This window comes from Tyto alba, unplaced genomic scaffold, assembly GCF_018691265.1.
Source record: "Tyto alba isolate M040663 unplaced genomic scaffold, T.alba_DEE_v4.0 Super-Scaffold_11, whole genome shotgun sequence".
NCBI lineage: Eukaryota > Metazoa > Chordata > Aves > Strigiformes > Tytonidae > Tyto > Tyto alba.
The window spans coordinates 4,033,956-4,060,408 of NW_024881273.1; the positions used below are offsets into that span (position 1 = coordinate 4,033,956).

The 26,453-nt window shown below is 46.5% G+C and overlaps 1 protein-coding gene across 2 annotated transcripts in view; it reads right to left on the bottom strand.

Annotated features, from left to right (window-relative positions):
- COL5A1 (collagen type V alpha 1 chain) overlaps positions 1-23,614 on the bottom strand; it is a 160,608-nt gene extending 136,994 nt beyond the window's left edge. Inside the window, exon 1 of one of the 2 annotated variants that reach the window (XM_042786648.1) lies at positions 23,244-23,614. In XM_042786648.1, coding sequence (XP_042642582.1) covers positions 23,244-23,343 — 100 coding nt within the window. In that variant the 5' untranslated portion in view covers positions 23,344-23,614. The remainder of the gene's footprint in view (positions 1-23,243) is intronic. The other variant, XM_042786647.1, reaches the window with a different exon arrangement.
- Between the last annotated feature and the right edge of the window lie 2,839 nt (positions 23,615-26,453).

Below are 26,453 nucleotides of genomic sequence, written 5' to 3' on the forward strand. Positions count from 1 at the left end.
TTCCTTCCCCCCTCCCAGAGCCCCCCGGGTCTGGGCAGCACGAAATGGCAGAGGCAGAAGGGGCTTTATTACTATTAACAGAGCACATCAAGTGGCATTAGGGTAACATCAAGAAACTTCTGTGCAGCCTTGACCGCCCTTTGTGATCTCTGACCCTCGGTCATTAGGGGAGAAAGCCAACCCATGAACCCTCTCCCACACTCAGAGCAGTTTCTCCATTACAAATTGCTATCAGGAGCCAAATAGGAGCTAATTACCCAGCACCAGCCCCCTCCTCCCTGCACCATCCTACCTGTGATGGGAGACAAACCCGCCCAGAGGCAGCAAAGCCACCATCCCAAACCATCTCTCACTTCTGTTTCAGGAGCTGATTTAAAGGAGATGATGGGGTTTTGCTCATCATGTACCAATATTCTTATAAGATCGTGGCTTCCTCTGCTCAAAACCCACGGCTGCCACTATGGTGTTTTGTGGCAGCGACCAAGTCACACAGGGACAAGAACTCATTTTAGAAGATTTGGGTCACAGCTGCGTGATCATTTTCGCCCCCTTCAGATATTTTCTATTAAACTGGTTACAATGTGATTTGTACATTGACTGTTCTTGGAAGTCTGCTGCACTTAATAGCTGAGATGTCATTTCAGGTCTTCTATTATACATGAAGGAGAATTCAAACCCAAAGATAGCAACTGAATTGAAATATGCTACTATAAAAGCTAACAAGAAATATCCAAGATACCCATCCAAAAAGCTTTCCCAGCACTCAAACTAACACTGGCCCAGACAAATGTTTACATAATTATTCACATGGGTTTGTTTTAAATAAAGAGCCTTTTATTATTATTACTTTGGCATCAACCATCTAATTAGAGGCCAATGACAGTTAAAAAAAAAAAAAAAAAAAAAAATCACTGAGTTTTCCCAGCAGCACTGACAAAGAGAAGTGGTACTTGAGCGATGGGCAGCACCAGAGCTGTCACTGCCCTCCTCACCTGGGGAAATCATGAGGGAGAACTGTCACAAACAGGACTATCTCCCTGCAGATACGGGGGGATGGAAGAAGGATGGCTTCTGCCCCTGGCTGACTGAGTGCTGGGGAGATGGAAAATCAGTGGGAAAAGGGTAAGAGGTGTCCTGGCAGAAATGCCCACTCGTGCCTGGTTCTTAGTTCCAACGCCAGCACCGTGCTATGACACTGGACTAGTTACTTTTACGCCTCTGCTTTAGACTTTGGCTTTTGGGATTAGCCTTTCCCTGAATGCATGCAGGCTACCCAACAAAGTGGACCTCAATTTTGAAGACCTACTGCAGCATACAAACATAATGTGGCTAAAAGTAATGCACTTAGCATAGAAAGATCAAGATAAGTGCATGCCAAGGTACTTATGGTGGTCTTTACTGAGAATAAAAATGTGCACGACCCAGTTTTAAGGTGAGGTTTCAGGTATACTCATGAAGTGGAAGATAAGAAAAAACACTCCTGGCTTGCAGTATGAAACCACCAAGAGATTTGTTCAGAGTCACCTCTGTGCACACTTCCAGATCAGACCGATGGAGATCCCCAGGGCTCCCTGCACATGCAGGCTCCTCTCATCAATCCAATTATTAAAATTGCCTCTTTCCACTGCTGGAAAAGAACCAAACTGGTGACACCACCTCCACTGACCATGCGTCAACAGGGAGCACAGCGGAGGCAGGCAGGCCGGTGACAGCAGAGCACAAGCCACAAGAGCGACAGATCTGCTGGTCTGCAGCCCATCTCCTGCCAGGGCACTCTTCCATCTGGGCATTTTTCCAGCTGTGCTTTGTGCAGTAGCTGTAAAGGTCCCCTTCAGGACTCCTCTACACGGCCCCTTTTCCCTGTGGCCTGGCTCAGGCACTCGGCTCTCAAATTCACCAATCTGAGCAAACAGTCAAGTTCAGCACCTAAATCCCTTCATGCTCCTGAGCCCCTGGAGAGGACCTTCCCCTACTGACCTTGTTTTGACAAGTCCCTGCAGGTCCAGCCTCCAAGCCCTATCACTGCTTCAGCCGCTGGTTCCTAAATCCCTTCCAACTTTGCCAGGTCTTCCAAGAAAAGACACAATATTCCCATCACAGCCTTGCTCACAGTGGGGGACCAGTGATTGTGCTTGCTCCTGTGCACAACCCTCATTGCGCACCTGTAGCTCAGAGGTTTGACTGTCCATCTCACCCACACACACACACACACACACACTGGCCACATCATGCCACCAGTTAATATCTAGCAATAGATGTCTAAAGTACATAATCACTTGCTGAATATCTTTTTCCTTCTATTTTCTCAGTTTTATTGTGCCCCTGAGGCCTTTTGAGCGGGGATTCAAGTTACTGAAAGTAAGACAATCCATCAGAGCACAGCTGAGAGAATGGAAATGAAGCTATCCAGGGCCATAAAGCTAAGGCAGAACAGTAAGAAAAATTTCTCACCCCTCCTATTGATCTTCCCACCCCAGGACAGATGTGAAGAGAGGAAAAATCCAGCAAATGCTGTCTTTGGGAAGCTGCTACCTTCACAATAAGGAGGTGACACCGAGACCTGGTGCCTTGTCACTAGTTGCTTGGTCAAACACGAGTCTCTGCAGGATGTTCCTGGGGAGCCTGATGGAAAGGTGACCCTCTGAATTTGCATTCGCAGGGAGAACTCGAATGGCTGCGAACCCATTTAAGTCAATCAAGAAAGCAGTTAGTGCTTCCTCCTAGTAAAAAGGTAGATAATAAATATCAAGTAACCTTCCCACAAACCAGTCCCAAAGCACCAATAAAAATATATGAAAATATAGTTTTTACTCCACTGATTCCTTTCCAGCTAACGCACAGAAGCAACTGAATATTTCCTTATGTAATACTCAGCTAGCATGGTGGCCAGTGCTGCATTTCTTTCTGTAGGTAAGAAAAGGGCTTTGTATTTCGGTAGCTCTATCTCCAGGACATCTCTTCTCAGGCTGTAAGCAAAAAACCTTGCATCTGGGAGTGGTCAGTTCCAGTTTCGAGCTTATTTTCACTTGCCTGGAACTGGTTCAGTGGCATGACCTCTTAACCAGACTTGAAGGTTTAAAGAGCTCAATCACAACTTTGATCGCTCAGCCCAGTAATATTTTCAGCCTGCTATAACGATGCTTTTTGTATCTTAATACATATATACTCCAAGTGCTTTCAGGAAGTTAGACTTACAGCTTCTTCACTGCAAGCAACTAACTTCGACGACATTGAAAAAGCAGCTTGGCAGATGGATGAGGTGCTTGGCACTGCCAGGGGCTGAGCATCACCACGGGCAAAGACAGCCAGACCCTGGCAGCAGCAGGATGCTGAGCCCCTTCAAACCACCCTTGCCTGCTCCTGACAGGCAGCTGGGCAAAGTCTCATTCCCAGGCAGGAAAATGAATAAAGCACCAAACAAACAAGGGGACGTAAAGAATGGCCCGTGCACGCTCTTGGCAAAGGGAACCAGTGGGATTAACCTCTGTCTTTCACACTTGTGCAGAGCAACTTGGCCCACTCTTTGCATATTCTGCTGCAATTCCCACCACGTTTTGTCGTCTCTACTTTTTCAGTCGTGGTCACCGGGCAGGAGAGGGAAGCCTAGCATCATATTAGCCCCCTTCAACACAAATTTCCCCTCTCCCAGGTTGGCAGTGAACTTGTTCTTCGGATTGCAGTTCATGTACTGCCTTAAACCCAAAAGCATGGATTTTGGGGAATTAGCAATATAAACAATAAAAGAAGAATACATAGGGACTCTGGGTGTAAAGAGTGATGATGCATCCAGATCTGAGCGATTTCAGAGCTCTACCAGGGGTCAGATACTACAGTAAATATGAAACAAAGTCTTGGTGCTGCTTTAGGAAAAGACTGAAGATAAAGAAAATTGAGTCTCTTGGCCAGTAGTGAAATGCAATTTTAATCCCAAACACAGACTTTTCTTCATATTGCAGACTAAAACCAGAAAATAGATTAGCAAGATGCTAAAGGATTAATTTCACTGCAGATCCACTCTCCTGATGTCCCCCAACCTAAAATGGTGTCAAATTTGGAAGGAAATTAAGAATTTTATCAATGAACAAATACTTTTCAAATTGTTCTGAGTTTCCAGGGCATAAATCAGACAACTACACAGACACACTGCATTTAAAGCCAATGAAGTGCAGATGAGCAACACCTTGCTATACTGGCTGCTAAAAGCTGGGCTTGTTTTGATTTGATTTTTGCTAACACTGAAGAACCAGTTTTCCATCGGACAACTGAATTCTCTAAAGGGAAACAACTAAACTGCAACTTTGTAAATAAAACAGCTTAGCAGAGCTGAGGTTTTCTGCAGAAGCCTATCACAGCCATATGTGCCTCACATAACTCTTCTAGGCCCTATTCCCACTGAGGAATAGTATATTACTTTGCTTTCAAACAATCCCAATATGTTCAGTGGCAATTTATTTAATAAGGTAAGGTGATAAGGCTGGCAGAATACGTCCCTAAGAGATGGGTAATCAAAAAATAAATTTGTAGAAGAGAACACAGCACAACAAGCATTCATTTACATGATGTTGAGCAATGCAATCACAGCATATAGAGACACCCAAGCTAGATCTAACAGCAACCTCAGGCACCTCCAGCAGCAAAGTCAGCACCCCAAGCTCCAAGGGTGAGAGACTTTTCCTGCACTAAGCTGTGCAGCCCCTGAAAGCCATTTGCCTTCAAACGATCGATCCAGCATAGCTACACTAAATGTAGATTAGTATTGATGTGTACTCTACCCATGTCTCTTAACTACAGTACAACCAGAGCCCACATCATTCTCACCCTTCCAAAGGGTGCAAAAATGCAGCAGGTAAAATACAGATGAGTAAAAAGCAGCATAGAAATCAATACCCTGACATATTAACCACTTTTTAAACTGTTCTCTCTGTAGCATAAGACATTTACCTTGACATTATCCCCTTTATTTGTTTTAAAGGCTCACCACATTTCTTGATAAATTTATTCTCTTCCTTTATCATAAGCAGGATAATAATCCAAGTGGCCTTGAGCAAGGTCACAGGAGTCAGTGAGATGAAGAGACAGTTCATCTGCAGCTCTGAAAATTAGACCATACTGACTCGACCAACCAATAAACTTCCCCTTAATCACCTATGTTAGGCATTAAATGTTAATTAAGCATGTGCTTTATAAGCCTTAAACTGTAAATTTTTTCTGCAACTGCTATTCAGTCCCAAATGGATCATAACCTTCCCCCCCCCCGAGCACATGCACAAGAACCCACCTCAACTCCCAAGCCTTTCAGCAGACCCTCTGTGTCAGTCATTCTTAACAGTTTTTAACAAGACCCCAGGCTGTTTGGAGCAGAGGAGCTCGTGGGGCAGGAATCTGCACACACTGTCTACAAAAATCAGCTGTTGGTCACCTCCATTCATGCCCAGCCCAGCCGGGCAGCCCCAACCAGCCCCAGCAACTCCCCCATGCAGACCTGGGTGGGGAAGTTTTATTTGTTTGCTTCTTTCCATTTCATAAATGAAGATTTGGCAAGAAACGCACCTCCTTTTCTGAGCAAAGCACACTGGAAACCACTTCTAACCACTGCAACATTCACTAATCCTTCCCCCCCACCTCCATCCTCTGTCCCCAGGTGAGTTCGTCCCATTCCAGCACAGCTACAAGCAGAACCAGCACTTGTCCCCACAGTTAAACTGCTCTCATCTCCTTTATTCCTCCTCATATTTCTGCAGAGGGCAGCACGAAGAGGCCCCCTTTCAGGCTCTTGATCTGCACAGTTGCAGAGTGTGGTCTGTGGCAAACTCACCTTCAGGTTCTTTCTCCTGGAGAAATTGTACAGCACCTCAAAGTGTTTGTTTGTGGGTTTTTTTGTTTGTTTGTTTTTTGTTTTTTTGGGGTGTTGTTTTTTTGTTTTGTTTTTGGTTTGGTGTCTTTTTTTGGTTGGTTGGGTTTTTTTTTTTAGCTTTAGAAAACACCATGGCTAAACAGCATACAACCCTGATCTCCTCTGCCAAGCACAACCTTGCACTCCGAAACAAACAAAAGCATCATCCCAGCAAAGGCAGCAGGATGAAAGAGCCCCTCGTACTGCAAAGGGATGTGCGAGGACGCTCCGGGACGCCAAGATGCGTTTGGAAATATTGCCAGTCTGCATCGCATCCACACCACGGCAGCATCCATCCCAGGTACCCGGCCTGAGGCAGCAGCACAGCCAGCTGAAGAGCTGAAGGCAGAGGGAGGCAGGAGCAGGAAGTTTGGCAGGGGATGAAGCTGGATCTGCAGAGATGTTCTGACGAGGCTGGCTGACGGGGCGAGCAGCAGCGGGGCTGGGGACCACAGAGGTAGTCAGGTGGCTGAGGGATGCTGCCCCAGCCTGCGCTCCAGGGTGGTCGCTGAAAACAGAGCTGGAAATGTTTTCCCAGATAAGTCTGTGCCTGTGTGAAGGCCAGGGCTTTGATCAGCAGCAGAAGAGGGATTTTTGATTAATGAGCTATTGATGAGGTGAGAGAACAGCTTAGCTGTACGTAAACAGGATACCACAGAGCAGAATCCTCCTGTGGTGTAAATCGGCGTTGCTCCGCTGAAATCCTAACAGAAGTGAGCAACTCATTGCAGGGAAAGATCCTTCTCCTACTCAGAGGAACCACAGTCTCAGCACATGGCAGTCAGCACATGAGAAGTTATCAGGTCCTTTGTTTGGACATGATCCTTGAAAAGCAGCCAGCCAGGATGAATGAAGATGCCACTGAGTAAGAATATTACAAATTCAATGACAACAACAGTATTCAAATACCCATAGAGGCAAGTATTTGAGGGAGTCACACAAATAGCTGCCAGCTTTAGGCAAAAGCAGATGGAAAGATAATCTGAATTACAAGTGTGCAGTCCCATCCCCAGGGAGCCTTACAACACACAAGTAGGAAGTATTTGGGAAAGTTTGGAGTCCTGCAATTAAAGTTCCTTCCAACTTAATCCAAAGAGAGAAGACTTGTGTGAGCCAGCACAGCTGGGTACGCACAGGTAGAAAGGGAGCTGAAAAACTTTTCAAAAACTTCCTTGCTGCAGTAAAAAGAAGGGTCAAAGGAAAGAAAAATACAAGCAGGATCAAGTCTAATTAAAGGGGCAAAAATAAATGACAGCTTCAAAAACTCAGGGGCTATTTTCATACAGAGCAAAGGGTCACTGGCACGTATTTGCAGAGCCCCAATACCCAGAAGACAGGGAGAAAAGAGGTCCTTTGTGAGAGGGATGGGGAAGCATGGGAATGCAGGAGCCCTGGGGTAGCTCAGAGGCATTACTGTACTTCGCACAAAAGAGAGAAACAATAGAGGGCAAAAGGAGACAGGGCTGTTTATTTTTCTGGATATGGTAGACAAGGCTGGGCTCACAGATAGTGTTGGGAGAGACACTGGAAAGAGTGGCCACTATAGAAGAGAGAGTATCAGGCCCAGATAACAGCCTGAGAGCCATGGGAACCATGAGCTTAAAAAATGAGGGAATCCTAAATTATGCATAGTTAGAAATGTTCTGATAACAGCTTCTCCCTAAAGTAAATGACAAACTGGTAATCTGCTTAAATAACTGCTGCAAGGTATCTTCTGGAAAGAGGGACAAGGGTGTTTGAGAAATGCAAAGGATTACTAGAAGGAAATATCTAGAAAAGCCTTTACAAGACGCCACTCTCTTTTTATATGTAATAAAATACAGGGTGGAAACCAAATACTTTAAAATACATGCACAGTTATTGTTTCTATGAAGCCTTTCAGCTCTGCCTCTGACCCAGGAGCTGCATGAAATACCAAGCAACTCCCTGGAGCTCTGCACAGTTCCCAGAACCAGCACAGCCACGATGCAAACAGACACTGGGAGTTAAACAACAACCACCAAGAACTACATTTTCTGTCACTGCTTTGATTTCAATAGAACCGTCTTCAGACTCACCCACCACAGTTTCCAAAAGTTCCAAGAGCTCAGAGCTGTCATTCAGAAAGCTCTTCAGCTGAAATTCAGTCCCTCATTGCCCTAACATGGGCACCCAAATCCAGCATTCATCCCTGAAGCTTTGCCAACATCTGACCCGAGCAACTTCTCTACAACCCTGCCCAACTTCTACAATTCCTATCCCCAAAGAGCCTGAGAATTTATCAAGGCATTATGCAAATAAAAAAATAAAAAAAAACCAAAAAACAAAACCACAAAAAACAGCAGCATCCTGTTTCAGATAAAGTAGAAGGGCAAAATATCAAGGGTAGATACAGAGCTCACTGGAGTGCAATGAGATGCCAGAGCAAGCACCAGGATGCCAGCACTGCAATCACAAGCGGGGCAACAGCAAGGCACTGCTGCTGCATCTGTGCCATGCACAGCAGAGAAGAAATCCAAGACAAAGTTAGTCTTTCACTCACCAAGCCATTCTTCCCCCACGAGCAATCCCTCCCTACCAAGACCAAACCCAGCTTTTCCCATGAAACCATGGAAAGACTGGTCATCCTGCTGCAAATCCAGATCTTTACACTGTTTGGAGTCACAGCTTAGTAATTGCATTTCAAGTCCTGAAGGCTGATCCTGCACTGGTGAAATGGAGACAAGAATCGCTCCGTCACTTCAGTTCAAGTCTGGTAGTAATTAATTTCATTGAGTTTGACATTTGAAATAAATGAAGTAAGGAACATGCTTCCACCATCTGGAAAAGTGCATGCTGACACTTCCAATCATTTGTGCATCCACTCGTGAATGTGTATAAGTAATGTTTGGTATTTTTACATATAGAGAGAGAAGGTAAATGACACATCAGGGCATCAATCCATGCAGACAAGAACAGCAGCCCAGCACCACTCATCATACAGAAGAGCAAAAGGCATGTTAAGTAGTAGAAGCAGCCAAATGAGGTAAAAAAATATTTGGGAAACTGGAGACAAGGAAACTGCCAAGAAGAGTTATCAGTATATTTTGAGAAGACTGATTTATACATGGAGCATGCTTGATATTCTCTCCATCACTAAAATAAGCAATATACGAAGTACTTTGTACTAGGGTATACACAACAGCTTAAAAGTAATCTGTGTACATTTTATATGCCCTCAGTTATTACTCAAAGGGAAGACAGACTTTTCATAGCTGCAGGAAAACAAGTTTTGTCCTTACAAAAGTGCAGAGGTCACTTACAGTATGTTCCTCTTCCCTTCATTACCATGCTGAGATATCTTTTCCAGAGCAAGAAGGGAAGAGGCATTCCCTTTGACATTAGGACAGACATCCTAGAAAATACAACATCAGCTGCACACAAGACTCAAACCCATGAGAGTTTGGAAAGGACTCTGCCCTTTTCCAACGCCATCCTGGCTTCTCCTATCCAATTCTGTCAAAAACCATCAGGACATGCAACTGGAACTTCTCTGCATGCAAGTCAATGGCCACATGCTTGGATAATAGAATAAAATCATGTAATATAAAATCTGGACATTACAAGTCAAATTCACCACTGTGTCTGCTCAAAGCAGCCATAAACCCTGTTTAGGCATTGCTGAGGCTGGTGGCACGAAACAGGAGTTTAACCGGGACCAACCAGTCTGTATGAAAAGGCTCCAGTAAGGCTGGAGCCACAGTGCACACATCAAGTCCTCCTTGTCCCGGCCCTGCCACTGGGCTCAACTCTTGCTTCTGCAAACATCCAAAATAATCATACTGCAGCCCTCAGTACAAAATAAAAGAATTTCTGCTTTTCACACCCAAACTTTGGTGGAGCATCAGTTCCTCCAGTGGCAACCGCCTCCTCTCCAAGAGGCACTGGCATCTTGCCTTCGAGCAGCTCCTGCCCCGCATCTCCCCCTTCCCTCTGCTTGCTCCAGGGGGTTTTATACATGACAAGACGCTTCTGAGCGCAGCAACGCCAAGCTCTCAGCACTGCAGGATGCTCAGAGCAGTAAGCCTCACCCATGCCAAGTGCGCCACTTTTTTCTGAACTGCTGATCCTGCAGATTTGCCAGGGGCACAGATGAGGACTGGGGCTTGTCTAGAGCAGGTTATTTCACTTCCCAAGGCCCCTGATGATTATTTCTCAGTAGAATTTACTTCCCAGAAGAATTTTCCACATGCCTTATTTAATCCTGTGTCAACTGACATTACACAGGCACGACATACCTGCCTGCATTAACACCCCCTCCGCTATCATTCATTGCTCACTGAAATGTAAAGAAAAAGTATTGAAACAGATTTGTTCCCCCAAATACATTTCTTGCACATGCAGTTTTTGTTCCTCAGCACAAGAGAATGCATTCCAGTTCCACAGAAGCTCTCCTCATCTCCCACATCTGATTTCAGCCTTTCCATTGACTAAAATTTCCTTTAAGATACTCTGGGGTTGGGCATCTTGCCACCATCAGAAAAATAATCAACTTGACCCACAAGTCACAACTGGGGCAGGTATATGGGGCCCTGAGTCCCACCCAGGTTCCTTAGAGGCCACACGAGCTAAAGCAAAGATGTGGCCGATTTCACTCCCCCAAAAGCAGATGTTTCAGCTTCATCCATAAAAAGCTTAGTCCCAGGCCACAAATTGGCCAGCTCTGCTCAAGCAGCAGAGACTCAGCTATTTCCAGGCTTGCAGGAATCATGCTCATTTTAGCAGCAGGACTGTTCATTATTTGGGCTGAGTGTCCCCAGGGCAAGGAGGGCCCCGGCTTGTCTGGCCAAGGCTTTGGAGAAGGGAGCTGCAGGGAGGGAAGCACGCTGGGTTACTCAGTTACTGTGAATGTGCTGAACATCTTTAACTGATGTTCTGACTAAAAGTTTCAGGGCATCTCTAAGTTTATTGCTGTGAATTTTTAAGTACCTTCAAATAAGGAACCCAAAGTTCTTTACAGACATTTCCACACCCAAAGCAAGCTCCATTTTTGGTTCTGGTTCATATTTCAATAGGAAAAATCTTAAACAGCTTGGCGTTATCCAAGCCTATTCCCCACAGCCACAAGAAATCACATCGCATTTTCCTAGGCTGAATCCCAACCAGTACTGTAAAATGCTCCATAAACTGTCAAAAATTGTAGGCCTGTGGGCAATGAGGGCAGTAAGTCAAAAGCAGTGATAGAGAAAAGATGAAGGGTGCGTTTGTGATTTAGATCTGATGACGCTGTGCTACTTCACTGCCTAAATTCCCCAAGGTCAACGGGAGTCAGGTCCCATCCCTGCATCCTCCCACAGCTCCATGAGGATGGACTCCTGCAAGGAGTGCTGCATGAGCTGGACTTGCACCCAAGGAGCAAAAAATCCTGTTCCCTGCCCAGGCACAGGGCCCTGAGCCAAGACAAAACTCAATGTGGAACCACCAAAGGGTCGGACCAAAAATCCTGGCCTGTGCACAGGGACGACTTTCCCCTCGGTGCACAGGAATCCCCCGAGCAGGGCCCCTGGCTGTGTTCAGAGGCTGCATACAAAGCACCACATCCAGCATCCTTGGGCACAGCCGTCTACCAAGGCGGCCAAGCTTCTCAGCCATGCTTCCCCATTTAAGGGGTAAAGGGCTGATCCTGCCCAGTGCTTAACTCTGCTCACAGGGAGCATCTCAGTCAGACCCTGCTGTGGGAATGTAGCTGTGGTTGGAAAAGAAAAAGATGGTGAGGAACTATAAAAGACTTAGACTTCCATGCTGGCTCTGGCAGAAGGGTTACGCGTGCCTGCTGCCTCTTCTATACATAGACATGTAAGACAATAGCCTCCAGTGCATAAAGGCTTCACTGCTTCCTGATATAGCTCTTTAATTACAGAGCACTGGGAAAATTGATGTTTCCAGAGTAGATATGGCCCTTATTGTTTTTCTGGTTTGCATCCTGCAGGGAATCAGGACTGAAGTTTTTTTTTAAAAAAAAAAAGCCAGAGCCAATTATAAACACTGGGGTCTGTTTGCTCCTCCTCCCAGTCCCAGCTCCTGAGGTCAGCAGGGAAAGCATCCAACAGTTGCAGAAAGACAGATTGTTTTAATTTAAACATTTGAGAGAGGCAGAGTGAGGGACTTTCTCCCAAAGTGTACAAGACGTGATAATACGCCTCTCCCGATCCCTGCAAGACCTTGCGAGAGAACATTCCTAGCAGTTTTCCTATATGAGCACTTGCCAGCGTGTGCCAAAGGCAGTGACCAGGAGGAAAGCCACTTCCTCCTCCCACCCTCGCATCGCTTTTGGAGCACAGAAACGATGAGGGGATTCTTAGTGATCTGCCCTCCCTGTTACAAAAAGCAGAATACCCAGTGGGATCAAGAACAAAACATCAGCCTCATCAAGAAAAGCATCTGCAGCCGCAGGGCTCCAGGCAAGCAGTCCTTATCCTTCAAGGAATCGACAGCTTTCCAAGATGAGACACTGAGCAGCCCATGGTCACGGAACAGATGATGTATTCGGGGAGATGGACAGACTCGTATCTTCTAGGGGAAACCCTCCGAGGGGCCCGTCCACTGTGGCTCCTGCCCTGCAGCAGCTTCTCCTGCGTGGTGGCCCCCGTGGAGTCACCTGCCAGCAAGCACAGAGCAGCTTTGCTGGTCCCACACCACCTCTCATGCTGCCAGAGGCTGTTGTCCTGCCTGTGAGCAGCCAAACACACCTACCACCCACCTCACCTCTCTGCAGAAATCTTTAATTTCCATGCACCAACACCACCAGAGTTACAGACCCAGCGCTTTACCGCACAAACCAGGCACAGCCCTCCCATGAGCATGGGCTACAAGCCACCAACTCCTGCCTTGCTACCGCCCTCAGCCAGCATCACACTGTTGCATCATTAGCAAATGAGTCCCAGTTCCCAGTCATTTGATATCATGTGCAATGTGTGTTGAATTTTCAGCCACCTTGGATCAAAGCCATATTGGCAAATTTATTTGGAAGTTTTTTATGGAAATGATTTTGCATTAGGTGGGCAAGAAAAATAGTTGGCTTAATTTCCTACTGAAGGTATATTTTGATGGGGGAGAATAAATCAAGATTCTAAATCTTTAGTTATTTTTTGGAGGAATATCTGTTTTATACCAGAGGATTGACTTCAGAACAGAAAAATCCAATGGCTAGGAATCAAAAATGTAAATATTTCTAATGTACTCTCTCTCAGGATTTATATTCTGCCAAAATACCGAAGCAGTGCTAGACAATATGCAGGGGTGTCTGCCATAGCACACCACCATCTCAAATGCACTGTGGATGTTTCCTTTCCAAGACAGTGAAAAGCAATTAGCCAACATGCCGATAACCCCAAAGGAGGGTGTTTCAGCCATGCAAGAAAGAAAACCCATAGGTACGGGAGCCCACAACTTAAAGAAATTCTACCCCATTAAAAAAAAACATTAACAACTTCTGAACTGGCTTCTGTTTTCTGGCCTCCTGGCCACCACTGCTGTTTTATTGAAATTGCCCCAGCAGCACCAGTTAAAGGAAAACTCTGGCCCAGTCCCCATCCTATCCCACCCACTTGGCATTAACCCATCCACAGCTCACTGCTCCCCTTTCCACACGTGCAACCCACGAGCCACATTTCTATTTTCAGCGCTCTGCCAGCATGGTTAACCAGCTGCCTGGAGCTTGGCGAACGAAGTTTTCGGGCCGGAAATTAAAAAAGCTTAATTTACAACTGGGCATTTAACTAGGGCCAGGGCAGGGGTGGGCCCACGCTTACCTCCGGGCACCCTGCAGACTCACATCCCACCACCCCGATCCGACATGGGAGCCCCTTCCCCAGGACGGTGCAGGACCCTGCTGACACCCATTGCTCAAGGGACACACATTTTCTAACCAGCATTTCAAGAGATAATACTGTGCCCACGACAGCACCTTCACAACCCTGCTAAGCCTTGCTCTAAGTGTTGGAGGAAAGCAGCCTGGCTTTAGTATCAGGAGTCTCCACATTGATTTGGAGGCCTTTTCTTCTGGGTACCACTGGGTATATAAAGGAGCTCAGAACAAGAGCTTCCTAACCCTACAAACTGTTTGTTTCGCAGAACAGCAGCAACAAGCCCAACTTCCAGAGCATCACAGATTTTCTGTACACAGCCTACGCCAGCAGCTTCCTTGGGAGCCCCTGGTAACTACAATTGCCAAACCCCAGCTCCAGCCCCTTGCTAACTTTTAGGTGCTTGAACACTTCAGCAGATCTCAGCTGAGATTTACTCTTGTAACTCCCTGAAAGTACAGTGAAACAGAGCTGTTTGGCACCAGCTGAAACACCTCACTTGGAAGCTCCTTTTTTTCCATTTCTTCTGAGCAGAATGACACTTGTATTCACAGTGACTCATCTCCTTGACCTTTCTATTCACTTTTAATGGTGCAAGCTGGAAATAAGGGCATACAAACAATGCATTCATTATTCAGCTGGTGAACTGCAGCCCTCAGACCAAATCTCTACCCTGAAGCAGACAAGAACACACAGAGTAGATATCTCATTCCAGCACATCTAGGATGACCCCCCTCAAAGACCACACAAACCCACTCTTAACTCGTATTTGAGGGGTGCAGCTGAATAAGCTGCACTGAAACAAATCACTGCATAAAATGCTGCAGGAACAGAAGAGATCCTGGGAAACTGGCAGTGTCATCTCCAGGAATTCAGCTGCAATGAATTCTTACTTCAGTATTGTCTTGGAAACAAAAAAAAAAAAAAAGGGGGAGGAGGGAAGAACAGGAGAGGAAAAGAGGCCAGCGAGACTCTCTGTGAGGATACATGAGCTCAGCCAAAGCACAACTCTTTCCTGTATATCCATACTCAAAAAATAGAAACGCCAGCTGACATGCAAATGAAACTCTAAATCTGGCCACCAAAACTGCCTGACAGTCCCTTCAGGCAGGGACTCCAGGAGACCCCTAAGTGACCTCCCTCCTCTCTAGGAGCTTCCCCCCAACAACTTCTTACAGCATTTCCAGCAGGGCTGCAAACTTCCCTGTTCTCTGCAAGTTATAGCACTTAAGTGCAGAAAGGGAAGGAACGAAAAGAGCTTTAAACAGTTTGCTTAAAAGCTGAGCCAGGAAAAAAATTACTACTTTATCTATTCTGAAAGAATTAGCATCTCCTTGCATAGTTTGATCCAGGCAGGGATGGCATACAGGGCCATCCCAAGCTGACAGTAAGATTTAGCTGCATTTAAGCTGGGCAGATCCTTTGGGTGTTCAGCGAGATGCAGCTTCCCAAGGAGAACAAAAGGTCCCCAAACACGCACCTCCATCCCTCATGAGGACAACAGTGTGCCTAGCACTTTTGGGTGATATCCAGACACTGTTCAGACCAAATATCCAGATATCTGTTCAGGAAAGCTGTCCCTGAACACAGCAAGACTAATGTTTGGCCTTCAAATCTTTCGTCAGTGGTTCTAGAGCAGCAGGACTGAGCACCACAATGCATCTAGCATCAGGCACAGGAGGCTTCCCAATAAACCAAACCCAGAGGGATGAACGCACTTAGCCCCCAGCCTGTGGCAGAGCACTCGGCAACAGAATACACTGGAATTACTTTCTTACATCAGCGAAACAGATGAATGTCACCACCCCAAAGCCAGACTGACATCAGCTTACCTGACCTGTTCCTGCCCACAGCACAGGCTTCACATGCAAAATAATCCCGTGGGGATATCCAGCACCCCTTTTCCATTTGCATCCCTCCACCTTCCACCAAATGTTTTTTTTTTCCCAGTAAACTGAAGCATGTGTGTGGCTACCCAGGAGATCCTCTGCCTGCTTGGGATTTCATTTATAGATCTACTGCTTTAAAGTGTTCTAAGAGGAGTCAATATAACAGCATAGTGATCTGTGTTGTACCCCATCATATTATCTGTAAGAAATCTGTCCAGATCTGAAGACAAAATCCAAATAACCTTCTGGATTTGCCGTGTGAGGCACTAGTGTTGCTAGACAGGAAAACATCATCCCAGAGAGGAAAAGTGTTTTTAAAGTAGAAAACTCCTAGACCACAACCACTAACATAACCTGAGGCACAGGGATGAAAGGAGACTCTCAGAACACTTCAGTGCTTGAAAAACATGTGTTTTGTTGCCATATCAGCATTAAGTGTGTGTTAAAGCAACACCTCAATGCCAGGTTCCATACAGGGAGACAAGGTCAGGCCCCAGGGCATGAGAAACACAGGGACTTGCCTAAGGGCTGGGAGAAAGTCTGCAGCAGGGGTTAGGAGTGAGCACTGATGTAGCTCATTCCACTCATTCAAACCCCAAACTATCCTTTCTCTCCAGCTTATTACACAATCTTGAAAGAAAACTCTGGCATTGTAAATACATTAATACAATTTTTGTAGTTTTAAAAAAAAATGACATCTCTCAACTTTGTGAAAGCTTCCAGATGATGCTAAGAATCATGTTGGCTTCTGGAGAAGGAGAGCGCCCAGACTCAGAGCAAGCAACCTCAAAAATTCCTTTTGTGTAGCTCCTTCACTTATTTATTTTAGTTCTAAAGATTTTCCAGACACATCCACAGAGAAACCACGGCATCATTTGGACAGTTCACTCAGTGCTAGGCTTTATTTCAAGAGCCTTGAAACTTGCCAACAGTAACCCAGTGGCTAATTATACCACGTTGCCAACCTAAGTTTTTTCCATATAACATTAGATTTTAACAAATTTTTTCCATTCTTTCATGTCTCAACTTTTTTATTCTTGTTTCTCTTGTTCCTCCCATACTCGGTTTTTCTTTGTTTCACACAAAAGGGTGTTTTTGTTTGGTTGGTTTGGGTTTTTTTTTGTTTTGTTTGGATGTTTTTTAAGAAAAACTGACAGCTTACAGAAAAACTGTGCCTATCACAAGCTCAAGTCTAGCTATGAAGAATAAAGTGTTTGATATACAGCAAGGCCAGGCTACAACTGGAAAAGACAGTCCCAGAAACCTCTCAGGAAAGCCAAGAGGACAAAGGAGAGGGAATACACTGCTTAGGTTAACAACAGCTGAAGGCAGAAGTAGGTAACATGCAACACCAGGAGGCAGAAAAATCTCAAGGGTCTGAAGATTGCATTCAGCTTGCCTTGATCAAAGATTTGCACCCACAGCCAAACAGGCAAGCTGCTGGCTCAGGACACTGCTATGCTCTGCCGAGGGACAGCCAAACCCGTCAATGAAACCATTTCCTGATACAGATGTGAGGCACTCTGCCTTCTCCAGAAAGCAGAAGACAGCGTTCACCTGGACAGGCTTCAAGGTCCGAGAAATTTCCTAAAACCTCCCCAGAAAGCCACCATTCCATTTAGCAAGGAATACAAACCTACCAACACCTTCAGACTCCTATTCCCAACAGCTCTGTACAATAGCTGCACGTCAAAGGGGTCATAACCAGAAAGAAATCCATGTGAAAGTACCAAGAGCTGAAAAAGGCACTGAGCAGTCCTGATGCAGAAGAACATAACCAAGTACCGAGAAGCCTCCACATATCTCAGCAGAACCAGAGCTTGGCAGGAGGAGCGGTGCCTTTGGTTGCATCAGCCCTCCCTCGGGGCTCCCCACCGTGTCAGCCGATCCAAGGGGGAACCCCCTTTGTGGGGACAGGGTTCCCCAGCACGATGCCAGTACCAGGTCCTACTGCTTATATCAGACAGACTTGCCATATATCCAAGATAGATGGTCACACTCCATACTAAAAACAAGCTAAAAGTCAAGGACCTACGCAGGTAGTGCAAGGAAACCAATGGATATTGTCAGACTGAACTCCAGATGCAGCAGAACTCGTGTGCACATACCTCTGTGGTGACACTGACTTCTACTGTGGGACAAATCCTGCAGATCTTAAATTTGACCCAATTCCAGCAGATGACTGTTTAAGGCCTCAGCATTCCCAAAATATTCTCAACAGTAGCAGTGTCAGAGAGCTGCAGCAGACTCAAGGCTTTCCTAAATACATGATGAGTAGAAGTCTACGCTGGGTAAAAGCACAAAACGGAGAGTGGAAGAAGTCTTCCTCCACATCAGAAAAATCTGAGGTGTGTTTTGTGGTTCATTCCTGGTTTGGTTCCCAGACGATTCCATTCATTTTAAACAGCAGTTTCCATTTACCAAAATTTAGGTATTGAAAAGTCACAATCATGTTTTCAGCAGAACTCAAATAGTGTTTTACACTTTTCACCACAAAATAATTCATTTTATAGAGCGATAGCTGCATCCTGAGGATAAGCCTCCTGCTAAACAAACCAGGCATGAGCTTATGTGGGCGAGTGTGTACATACGTGATGAAGTGCCAAATTTATACTTGTAACGCAGCAGGGATTTCCCTTGTCTTAGGGGCTGCTACACTTCAAAGTCACTTCACACAACAGCAGAGCACAAGCTCCAAATGGCATTGTTCTTCCCAAATCACCCCAGACCTGGTCACCTCCACCCCAAACCATGGAATACGCAGACTGGTCCTTACTGGCCAATGCCAGCACCACCCAGCAGGCCAGAGAGGCTCCTGACTCAACCCTTTGGGGGTCCTTTGGGGACAAGCAACCCCTGTGTGTGTCATTTGCTTGAGCGAGGTCCTAGACCCATCTCTGCACCTGCAGTGTTTGCTGCCATCCAACAGCTGGGGGGGCTTGGCTCCCACCATTCTCCAGACATATCCACAGGCAACCATGCAAACACATAAATAGTGAAATTAATAATAAATATAAAAATATAAATATAAAATTAATAATAAATTAAATTAATAACCACGGTGATACCTCATTTGAGCCCTTTTTTTACATATACTATTTCCCCAGGAGGTACCAAGCTGGCCTGTCCCCCCTTCCCTTCATTGGCCCTCATAGGTTTGCTGGGCTAGAAAGCCCCTAATCCTCAATCTTCTTGTGTGGAAGCACTCACAGTAGTATTGCTCCGTGCAGTTTTTCCAAGTGTAGACTTCTATGTTTCCACAGAGTGACTGGCATCCATCCTATCCCTGGCTTTGGGAAGGGCAGCACCACAATGCAGCCCCAGCATCCAGAAAGCGTGGGGAGAGGGAGGGCAAAGGGAACAGGTTGAAGAATCAGGAGGTAATAAAATAGTAGAAAAAAAAAGTAGTTAAACTACCAATTTGCTTTACCTCTACAGAAGGGAAAAAGCCCAGAATGAAGAGCAGTTTCCTGGAAAGTACTCCCACTGATTTATTTCTGAAGTCCAGACAAAACTCAGATGACCTAAAATGCACCTATAAATGGTGCTTCAGACAAATGCTTCTGCATTAGTGGCATACACCATAGGAGTGCCTTCTGCTTCTCAGCATCTGTTGCCACACTTTGCCTCATATTAAAGAATATACCTGTAATTCAAAGCAGTTGTGAGAACACGTACTCTAAGTCTATGCCCTGAAACCAAGCTGCAGGACAGAAGGGGAAACTGAGTCACCAAAGCAGAGATAGACACACAGTGTCAGAACCAGACCTCACCTTCAATGTTAAAAGAAATGCAACCAGGCACACGCTACCAAGGATGACAGGACAACTATGTGCCATTTAGGGTCTGGGCCTCTGGGCCAGTGGCAAAGATTTTCACATGGGAGCTCTGAGAAAAAGACAAGCTGCTTCAAAATTAAAACTGTTACGCTGAACATCACACTCAGTGCAGCTGCTGGTACCATACATACAGAGAAACAGCACTAACTTCTCTTGAGACTCACCAGTAGGGTATGGCCAGTAAAATAAGGCTTACACCTCCACACATGCATCAGAGGTGGGAGATCAGAGCAAGAGCCACCTTATTGAGTCACACCCCAAAGGCTTCTGATAGATATTAGCACATCCCCTGCAACCCTATGGTTGACTGCAAGTTATCATGAGACAGGAAACTACTACTTAGATTTGCTCTGCATTTCAGAAAGGAATGAACCTGAAAAGTCCATCTCTTTCAACAAAATGTAAGGGATGGGGACAGTACTCATTTAAAATAAGGATGCACATGCTCTTCATAGTCCCTCCCTATCTGTTCTAGGGCAGACTATGCCTGCAAGCAGTAGGAGTAACATTAAGATAGTGTTGCTTATTGGATCACCCTTGCCTTTAAAAAAAAAAAAAGGTTTTACATGTGAGGATCCAGTATTAGAGATCCGAGCTAGCAATGCCAGCAGGCAAGCCCACGCTGTTGTCCATCTTTGTACACCCCAAATCAGAAACTCTTCAGCAGGTTTTGCCTTAGAGCTACCCCTAAAGACCAGAGATTAAATGGGATTTCTCCGATTATTATCCAGCCAACACTGGAATGCTTCATACTGAAGAGCTAAAGTTCCCGTTAGCTTTGGTGGGAGCCGACAGAACCGGCTCCTCGGCCACGAGTCTCAAACCAGCACCGGCACGGCTGCGGCACTGCGGGGAGGTGAGCGCAGCAGCAGCCTTCAAAAGCCACCTTGAAGGGAACGGTCAGCAAAGATTTTTTTTTTTTCCATCTTGACCCCAACTTACATTAAAGAATAATATATTACCTCAGCTGAATGCCTCTACTGCATCCCCTGGACAGGGCATGTCCGACAGCTGGGTGCTTTTAAGTTACAAAATCCTGTTCCAATCTGGCAATACATTGACAGCATAATCCAGGTTTTACACTGGAAATCAGATCTGCCATCAATTCCAGACTTATAAAGTCATATGTCTTCTTGTAAAACAGTATCAACACTTTTGATTGGCAAAATATTAAACAAAATACTTTTAACTGGCTGGATAAAGATTTTTTTTTTTTTTTTTAGCTCATTTTAGATGACTGGGGAAGAGCCAAGCAGAGAAGCAACAGATGGTAACAGGATACTTCATAATTTCCATCATTTTTATTTCTTTTAAAGGGCATGCCATGTATTCTTATTACACTTTTCTTTGCCACTAAAGGAAACTGCTGCTTCCAAAAATTTTCACCCAGAAACCTGATTCAATTTTATAGGGATTTGTAAAAGCAGACACAGATTCCAACTTTGTCTGTGGGTTAGATTTTTGTGTGACATCATCTGTTAAAATATGGGAAAATCTGAGCTGGAATGGCAGTGTTCAGAGGCAGTTCAGTTCATGTCGCCTTTGACGCTGCTATTTCTCTATTTTTCTGGAAACCCTCTGCAAAGTGTCCTCCTCATTTCTTTGGAGCCACCTGATGGATCTGCCTCTGAAGATTACAGAGAAGATTCACCTCTCTCCACACAGAGAAGCCAAAATGAAACTGAAACAGAAACAACCTGAGCTGAAATAAAACCAAAGAGCACTGGGAAAGATTAAAAAAAAGAGCTATTTATGAGCATTAGTCAGTGCCATCATCAGTCCCAGTCTGACTCCTCCCTCATCCAAATTATTTTATGTCCTATTAGGAGGCTCATTAGGAAAGCTCAAAGCCTTTCACTGCAAGAATCATTACTTGGAGCTGCACATTGGCCCTACAAAAGCTCTCCAGACACCCACTGCAGCATTAGAGCAGCCAGCCCTCGGCTTCCTGCAGCTGCAGCCCACAGCTGGACCCAAAAGTTGTAGAAAAGTTACCAGGTAGTTTTAAAAGCAGCTAGGTCTTACACTGAAGTTGTCTGAAGGATATACACCAACAGGCAAAATGCCCAAGGATGCTCGGAAACCATGAAAACATTAGCACAGACAAAAGAAAAAGGAACGCTTTGTCATCTTCCCTTTGAAAGAGTTGAGACTGGTAATAATTCAGTTTTCAATTAATACAAAGTAACAGAGCAGCCTGACAAGCTGGCTGCACAAAAAAGGGAGCTCAGGATGAGCTAGTATCATTCCAGTGTTCTTTTAGTCTGAAAACTGCTCTAACAGTCCGATACTTTTGCAATACGAGAACTCTCCTGGTATCTCCAACTGCCCGTAACTTTTCCTGCAGTGATGCTCTACAGGCATTTTATTCAGTGACTAGCAACTTATTTTCCATCTTGCTCAAACTTTGCAAGCAAACCATTAATGAAAGCATTCCTCACACGCCCACCTTTCTTCCTTAAGGTCATTTTAAGAACCTAGAAATTACAATAATTTGCAGTCATGCTGCTGTTATACAGAATCCCACACGCATTTGTCCTGGTAACACACAACCAACCCTGCCTGGGCTTCCCAGGAAAAAATACTCAGAACACATAAAAATCAAGCATGAAAGCTGAATCCCAGACAGCTCAGCTCTTTGGGGCACTTCTCAGTTTCTCAAGTTACCCTGCAGAACTCCATCTACTTTAACTTTTCTGATTTCAAAATCAGTTTTGCCAACAAACCGCTTCAGAGTCTCCCTTGAAACACAATATAAAAAGACCTCAGAGCGCCGATGCCTCCAAGTGTCCACTCCAAACTCAGAAAACACTCTGAAAACATAGAGAAAACTTTTCCAGCAAACCCACAAGTCTCCATCTGCCCTCCTCTGGCATTTCACAGCCCACCCGGGGAAGGCAGACATTTGGGAAGCAGAGCTCTCGAAACAAACTCAAAGCCTCCACTTTGTGAAATAAAGTGCTTAGTCCCACTCCCGCACGCTTGTAAAAAATGACATTCCAGGGTTTTTCTGGCTGCATGTCTAGAGCCGTTGCACATCTGGTACTTCACAGAGCTTCCTCTTGCCACACTTGGCCACAATTTTAGGGTGAAACCCCGGCAAATTGGGGCTGGCGAGGGGGCAGAGCAAGCTTTGGGGTCCCGAGCAAAGCTTTTGTGTATCAAGATCTGCCTCTTTGATGTGCAGAGGGGAGAACAGATTACCGCTGGACAAAAAGTTTCTTCTCCTCACAGAGGAGGAACTACACAAGATAGGAGGTTCCCAGTTGACTAAATATATATTCACATATATCTACACGCAGATATATAAAGAACCAGAGCCTCCAGAAACACAGCCTGACTTTTGCTCCAGAAAAACGACTGCAGCAACAGGCAGCTCTGCTCTAAGAAAAGCGAATAAAGTATTGTTTTAAAGTTGGTTTGTTGTTTTTTTTTTTTTTTTTCCCCCCCTTTTACGGGCCCCCTGACAAATGGCATTCAGAAACTCGGGCAGCTAAAAGAAGTTGGGTTGGTTGGTTTGGTTTTTTTGGTGTTTTGCCTTTTTTTTTTTTGGTAGGGTTTTTTTTTGTTTTTGTTTTTTTTTTTTGTTTGTTTTTGTTTTTTTTTTTTTTTTTCCTTCCCCCGGAATGAATCGAGTAAGGAAAGACAAACGTTTTGCCCCGCACAAAAGCCACCTCGCCCTCCCCACCCGCACGGCTCCCCCCCGGCCCCGCTGACACCCGCTCCCCTCCCGTGGCCGCCGGGACTCGCCGCCCCGAGGCCCCGGGGATGGGCGGGGAGGGGCTCGGGGGCCGCTTACCTGCCCGGCCGAGGGACAGGGCACCCAGCAGCACCAGGGCAGCGGGTACCGACCAGCTCCGTATCCAAGTGCGCCTTTTCCACCGCGTGTGCGTATCCATGGTCCACAAAAAACGGGGCACCAACTCGGGACAGCTCGGGGAGGGGAAAGGATGAGACAAAAAAAAAAATATATACAAGCGAAGAAAAGCCGCTCAGACCCCCCCGCCAGCCCCCCCCGGAGAGCAGCCGCTTTATAAAGCCATAGGGCGGGCGGAGGGCTGTCGGGGGCTCCGCCGCGCTCACTCCCGGCCCCTGCCTGCTCCTGCAGCGAAAAAACTTTTCTTTCTCTCCCCCCACCCCCCTTTTTTTTCCCTTCTTTTAAACCCAAGGCAAGAGTTTGTCAATCTCGGAGCCGCGCAGCAAATCAGGGCCGGGCGGTGCGGCCCCCCGGCCCGGCCCCGCGCCCGCCGCCCCCCCCCCCCCCCCCCCGCTCCCGGCCCGGCCCCGCGGCAAGTTTGAACGCTGCGGGGCTGCAGCATCGGGCTGCCCCGGCCCCCAAAACTGGGGGTTCCACCCCTTTTCCCTACAGGAATTCGCCCCAGTCGGAGCGGGGGGGGGGGGGGTTGTCCCTTTCCTCCTTTCCCAGCCCCCCTGCTCTTTCTGACTCTTGAAGGAGTAAGGCCTGGGGTTTGTGGAAGCATGAAAAAATGCAAGGGTATGGAAAAAAAAAAAAAAAAAAAACAAAATAAAAAAAAAAATAAAGTGAGGCCGCCGCTGCAAAACGCGCATGCAAAGGGTAAAAGTGCAAGCAGGAAGGAGTGGAATGGGGAGGCGGCATCCCCTGCCAGGCTAGTTGGGAGGTGGGGTGGCGAAACCCTCCCCTGGCAGGCGAGCAAGGAGGGATGAAAGAGCTGCTGGCCCTCCGGCTGCAGCAACGGCTTGGCCCGGGGGTCCAGCCCCAGCGCTGCTCCACTCCGGGGGCTCTTCCCCCCACTGCGCCCCGCTTGCCTCTGCATCGATGCTGGTAAACATCCACTTGAAATGATTTTCCTCGTGTTGGCATTGTATGGCAGCGGTATTAGAATATTACTGAGAAGCAGCAAACATAAAAGCTGCCGTGACTTCCCCACACCAGAGTCTTTCCTCCAGCAGTGCCCTCCCTCAGATCCCAGGAGAGGAGGACAGACCTCACACTGTAGGACTACGTGGCACACAAATGCTACAGACCCCTCAGCAAACCCAGAATCAGGTCATCTGGAGACCAGAGAAGGAAGAACCACCAAATGCAGCCTTCTCCCTTAACTAAAACACTTTGAAGACACTTGCTGGTATCAATACTTGGCTTCGTCAGTGCCATTAAAGATCTGAACATCACTGCTAGCACACATCCAGGTGACAGGCCCAGCTCCTGGGACTTTAGTGGCTGGAGTTGTGCTGATTTTCATGGAGCAGTAGTTTCACCTATAGACTCATACCCTGAGCCACGCCAAAGCATCTCAGCCCTCCCCAGTCCTTGTGGAGCAGCACCCTCAAGGCCTTTACCATCCACAGGGAAAACCACCATTGCCATCACCTGAATTGCCACACTCTGCCTACCCTGGACTCCAACCTCTTTTTCGATGGGTTTGGTCAGTCAGCATTGCAAGAACCTGGGCAGCAGTTGGCTTTTCAGTTTACCATAACACAGAGGGCAATGTATGAGTTGGAGTCACTCATCTTGTCCCTGCTTTGGGCTGTCTGATGGAAGAGCTCAGCACAAGAGGGGCTTCTGTTGAGCTTTAGCTAGTCGTTCAGCGTAAGTCTTTGACCTGCTGGAATGAAAGTTACTTGGATGGATAGTTGGTATCAAACTAACACATCAAAACCTACAAGCACAGGAGGCCAAATCCCACCAGATCAAGCAAGGGGAGAGGGGTGCTCCCAGACAACTCAACTCAAGCTCACAGCCTAATAAAGAAGTTATCTAATGGCTCGATGGAGAGGAGCTGTAGAAAATCTCTCCCTTTACCTCTGAACCTGTTGAGGTGTCTTCCCCTCTCCTACCAGCCTCCCCACGAAACTGGAAAGGCTGGAGCATGAGCCACACGCAAGAAGAGATTCTCTGCTGAAAGAGTCTTTCACCAGAGGCGAAAGGCAGAGTGGCTGGGAGCCCCTGAGTCGGGAGCGGGGAGGAGGCACGCAGCGTGCATGTGCTGGCTGCAGCCACGCGTAGGGTGGGTACGGTGCCAGTGGCACTCCCGGGCAAATCGCTCAGATGAAAGCCCCTTCCAGGTCTTGCCTTTCATGAGTAACCAGATGACTGAAAGCTGGCGAGACAGAGCCATGCCCCACAGCCAGGAGGAGCCTGGAGGCAAGCTCTTCCAGTACAAGTAACACCCGTGCAGCCCTGCAAGCACCACTGCAGAGCACCCACTGGATGCAGCCCAGCAGTGACAATGGCCACCACCACGGCGCCTCCCTCCTGCTTTAAAATATCCCACTTTTCACAGCTGCCTCTGCTACGGAGCAGAGCAGCTATTCCACAGCTCACAAGAGCACTGAATGACAGAGATGCTTTCTCTCCCCTCCATCTGTATGGACAGTGAAGCATCTTAAGCATACGGATATGGAACCAGGACAGCTAAAAGCACCAACGGACCATGTGGGTTGACACATACCCTCCCCCTTCCCAGCGACCCTCCTTATTATGATAAATGAAGTCATAACCTGATCTACGGTATTTCTATGGATGCCTAATCACCCTTGAGGCACCACCAGCCTCACTGACAGAGGTGGTGTCCGATTTCAGCCCATTACACAAATGCCAGAATCCTGGGTCTTCTCATCCCAGACTGGCATTTCTGATCATACAAACAGCTCATTGTTTTGGAAAGAGACCCTGTTTTGTCTTCTCCAGCTGCAAGTGAAAATCTCACTAACACCTGACCACTGTAACCAAAGTGTTGACAGTCCCTGCCCTTCCAGAGGCATACAGCTATAGGAAGGGGGATACCTAGAGCACCACAGACAAGGAAATAAAAGCAGCTCAGAGCAGTATGCTCACGCACCACCCATTTTCCAGGGGCTTTCAACTCCAGAAGCAAGCCAGGTTACCCAATCCCAGACCCACATCAGATGCAAAGCAACTTTGCTTTATACCAGTTGAGAACCTGGCCCAGGGAGCTTTTGCTGAGCAGTAAGTCTGAGTTTCCAGTTATTTTCCAGGTGATTTAGGAGCTTGCACAGACCT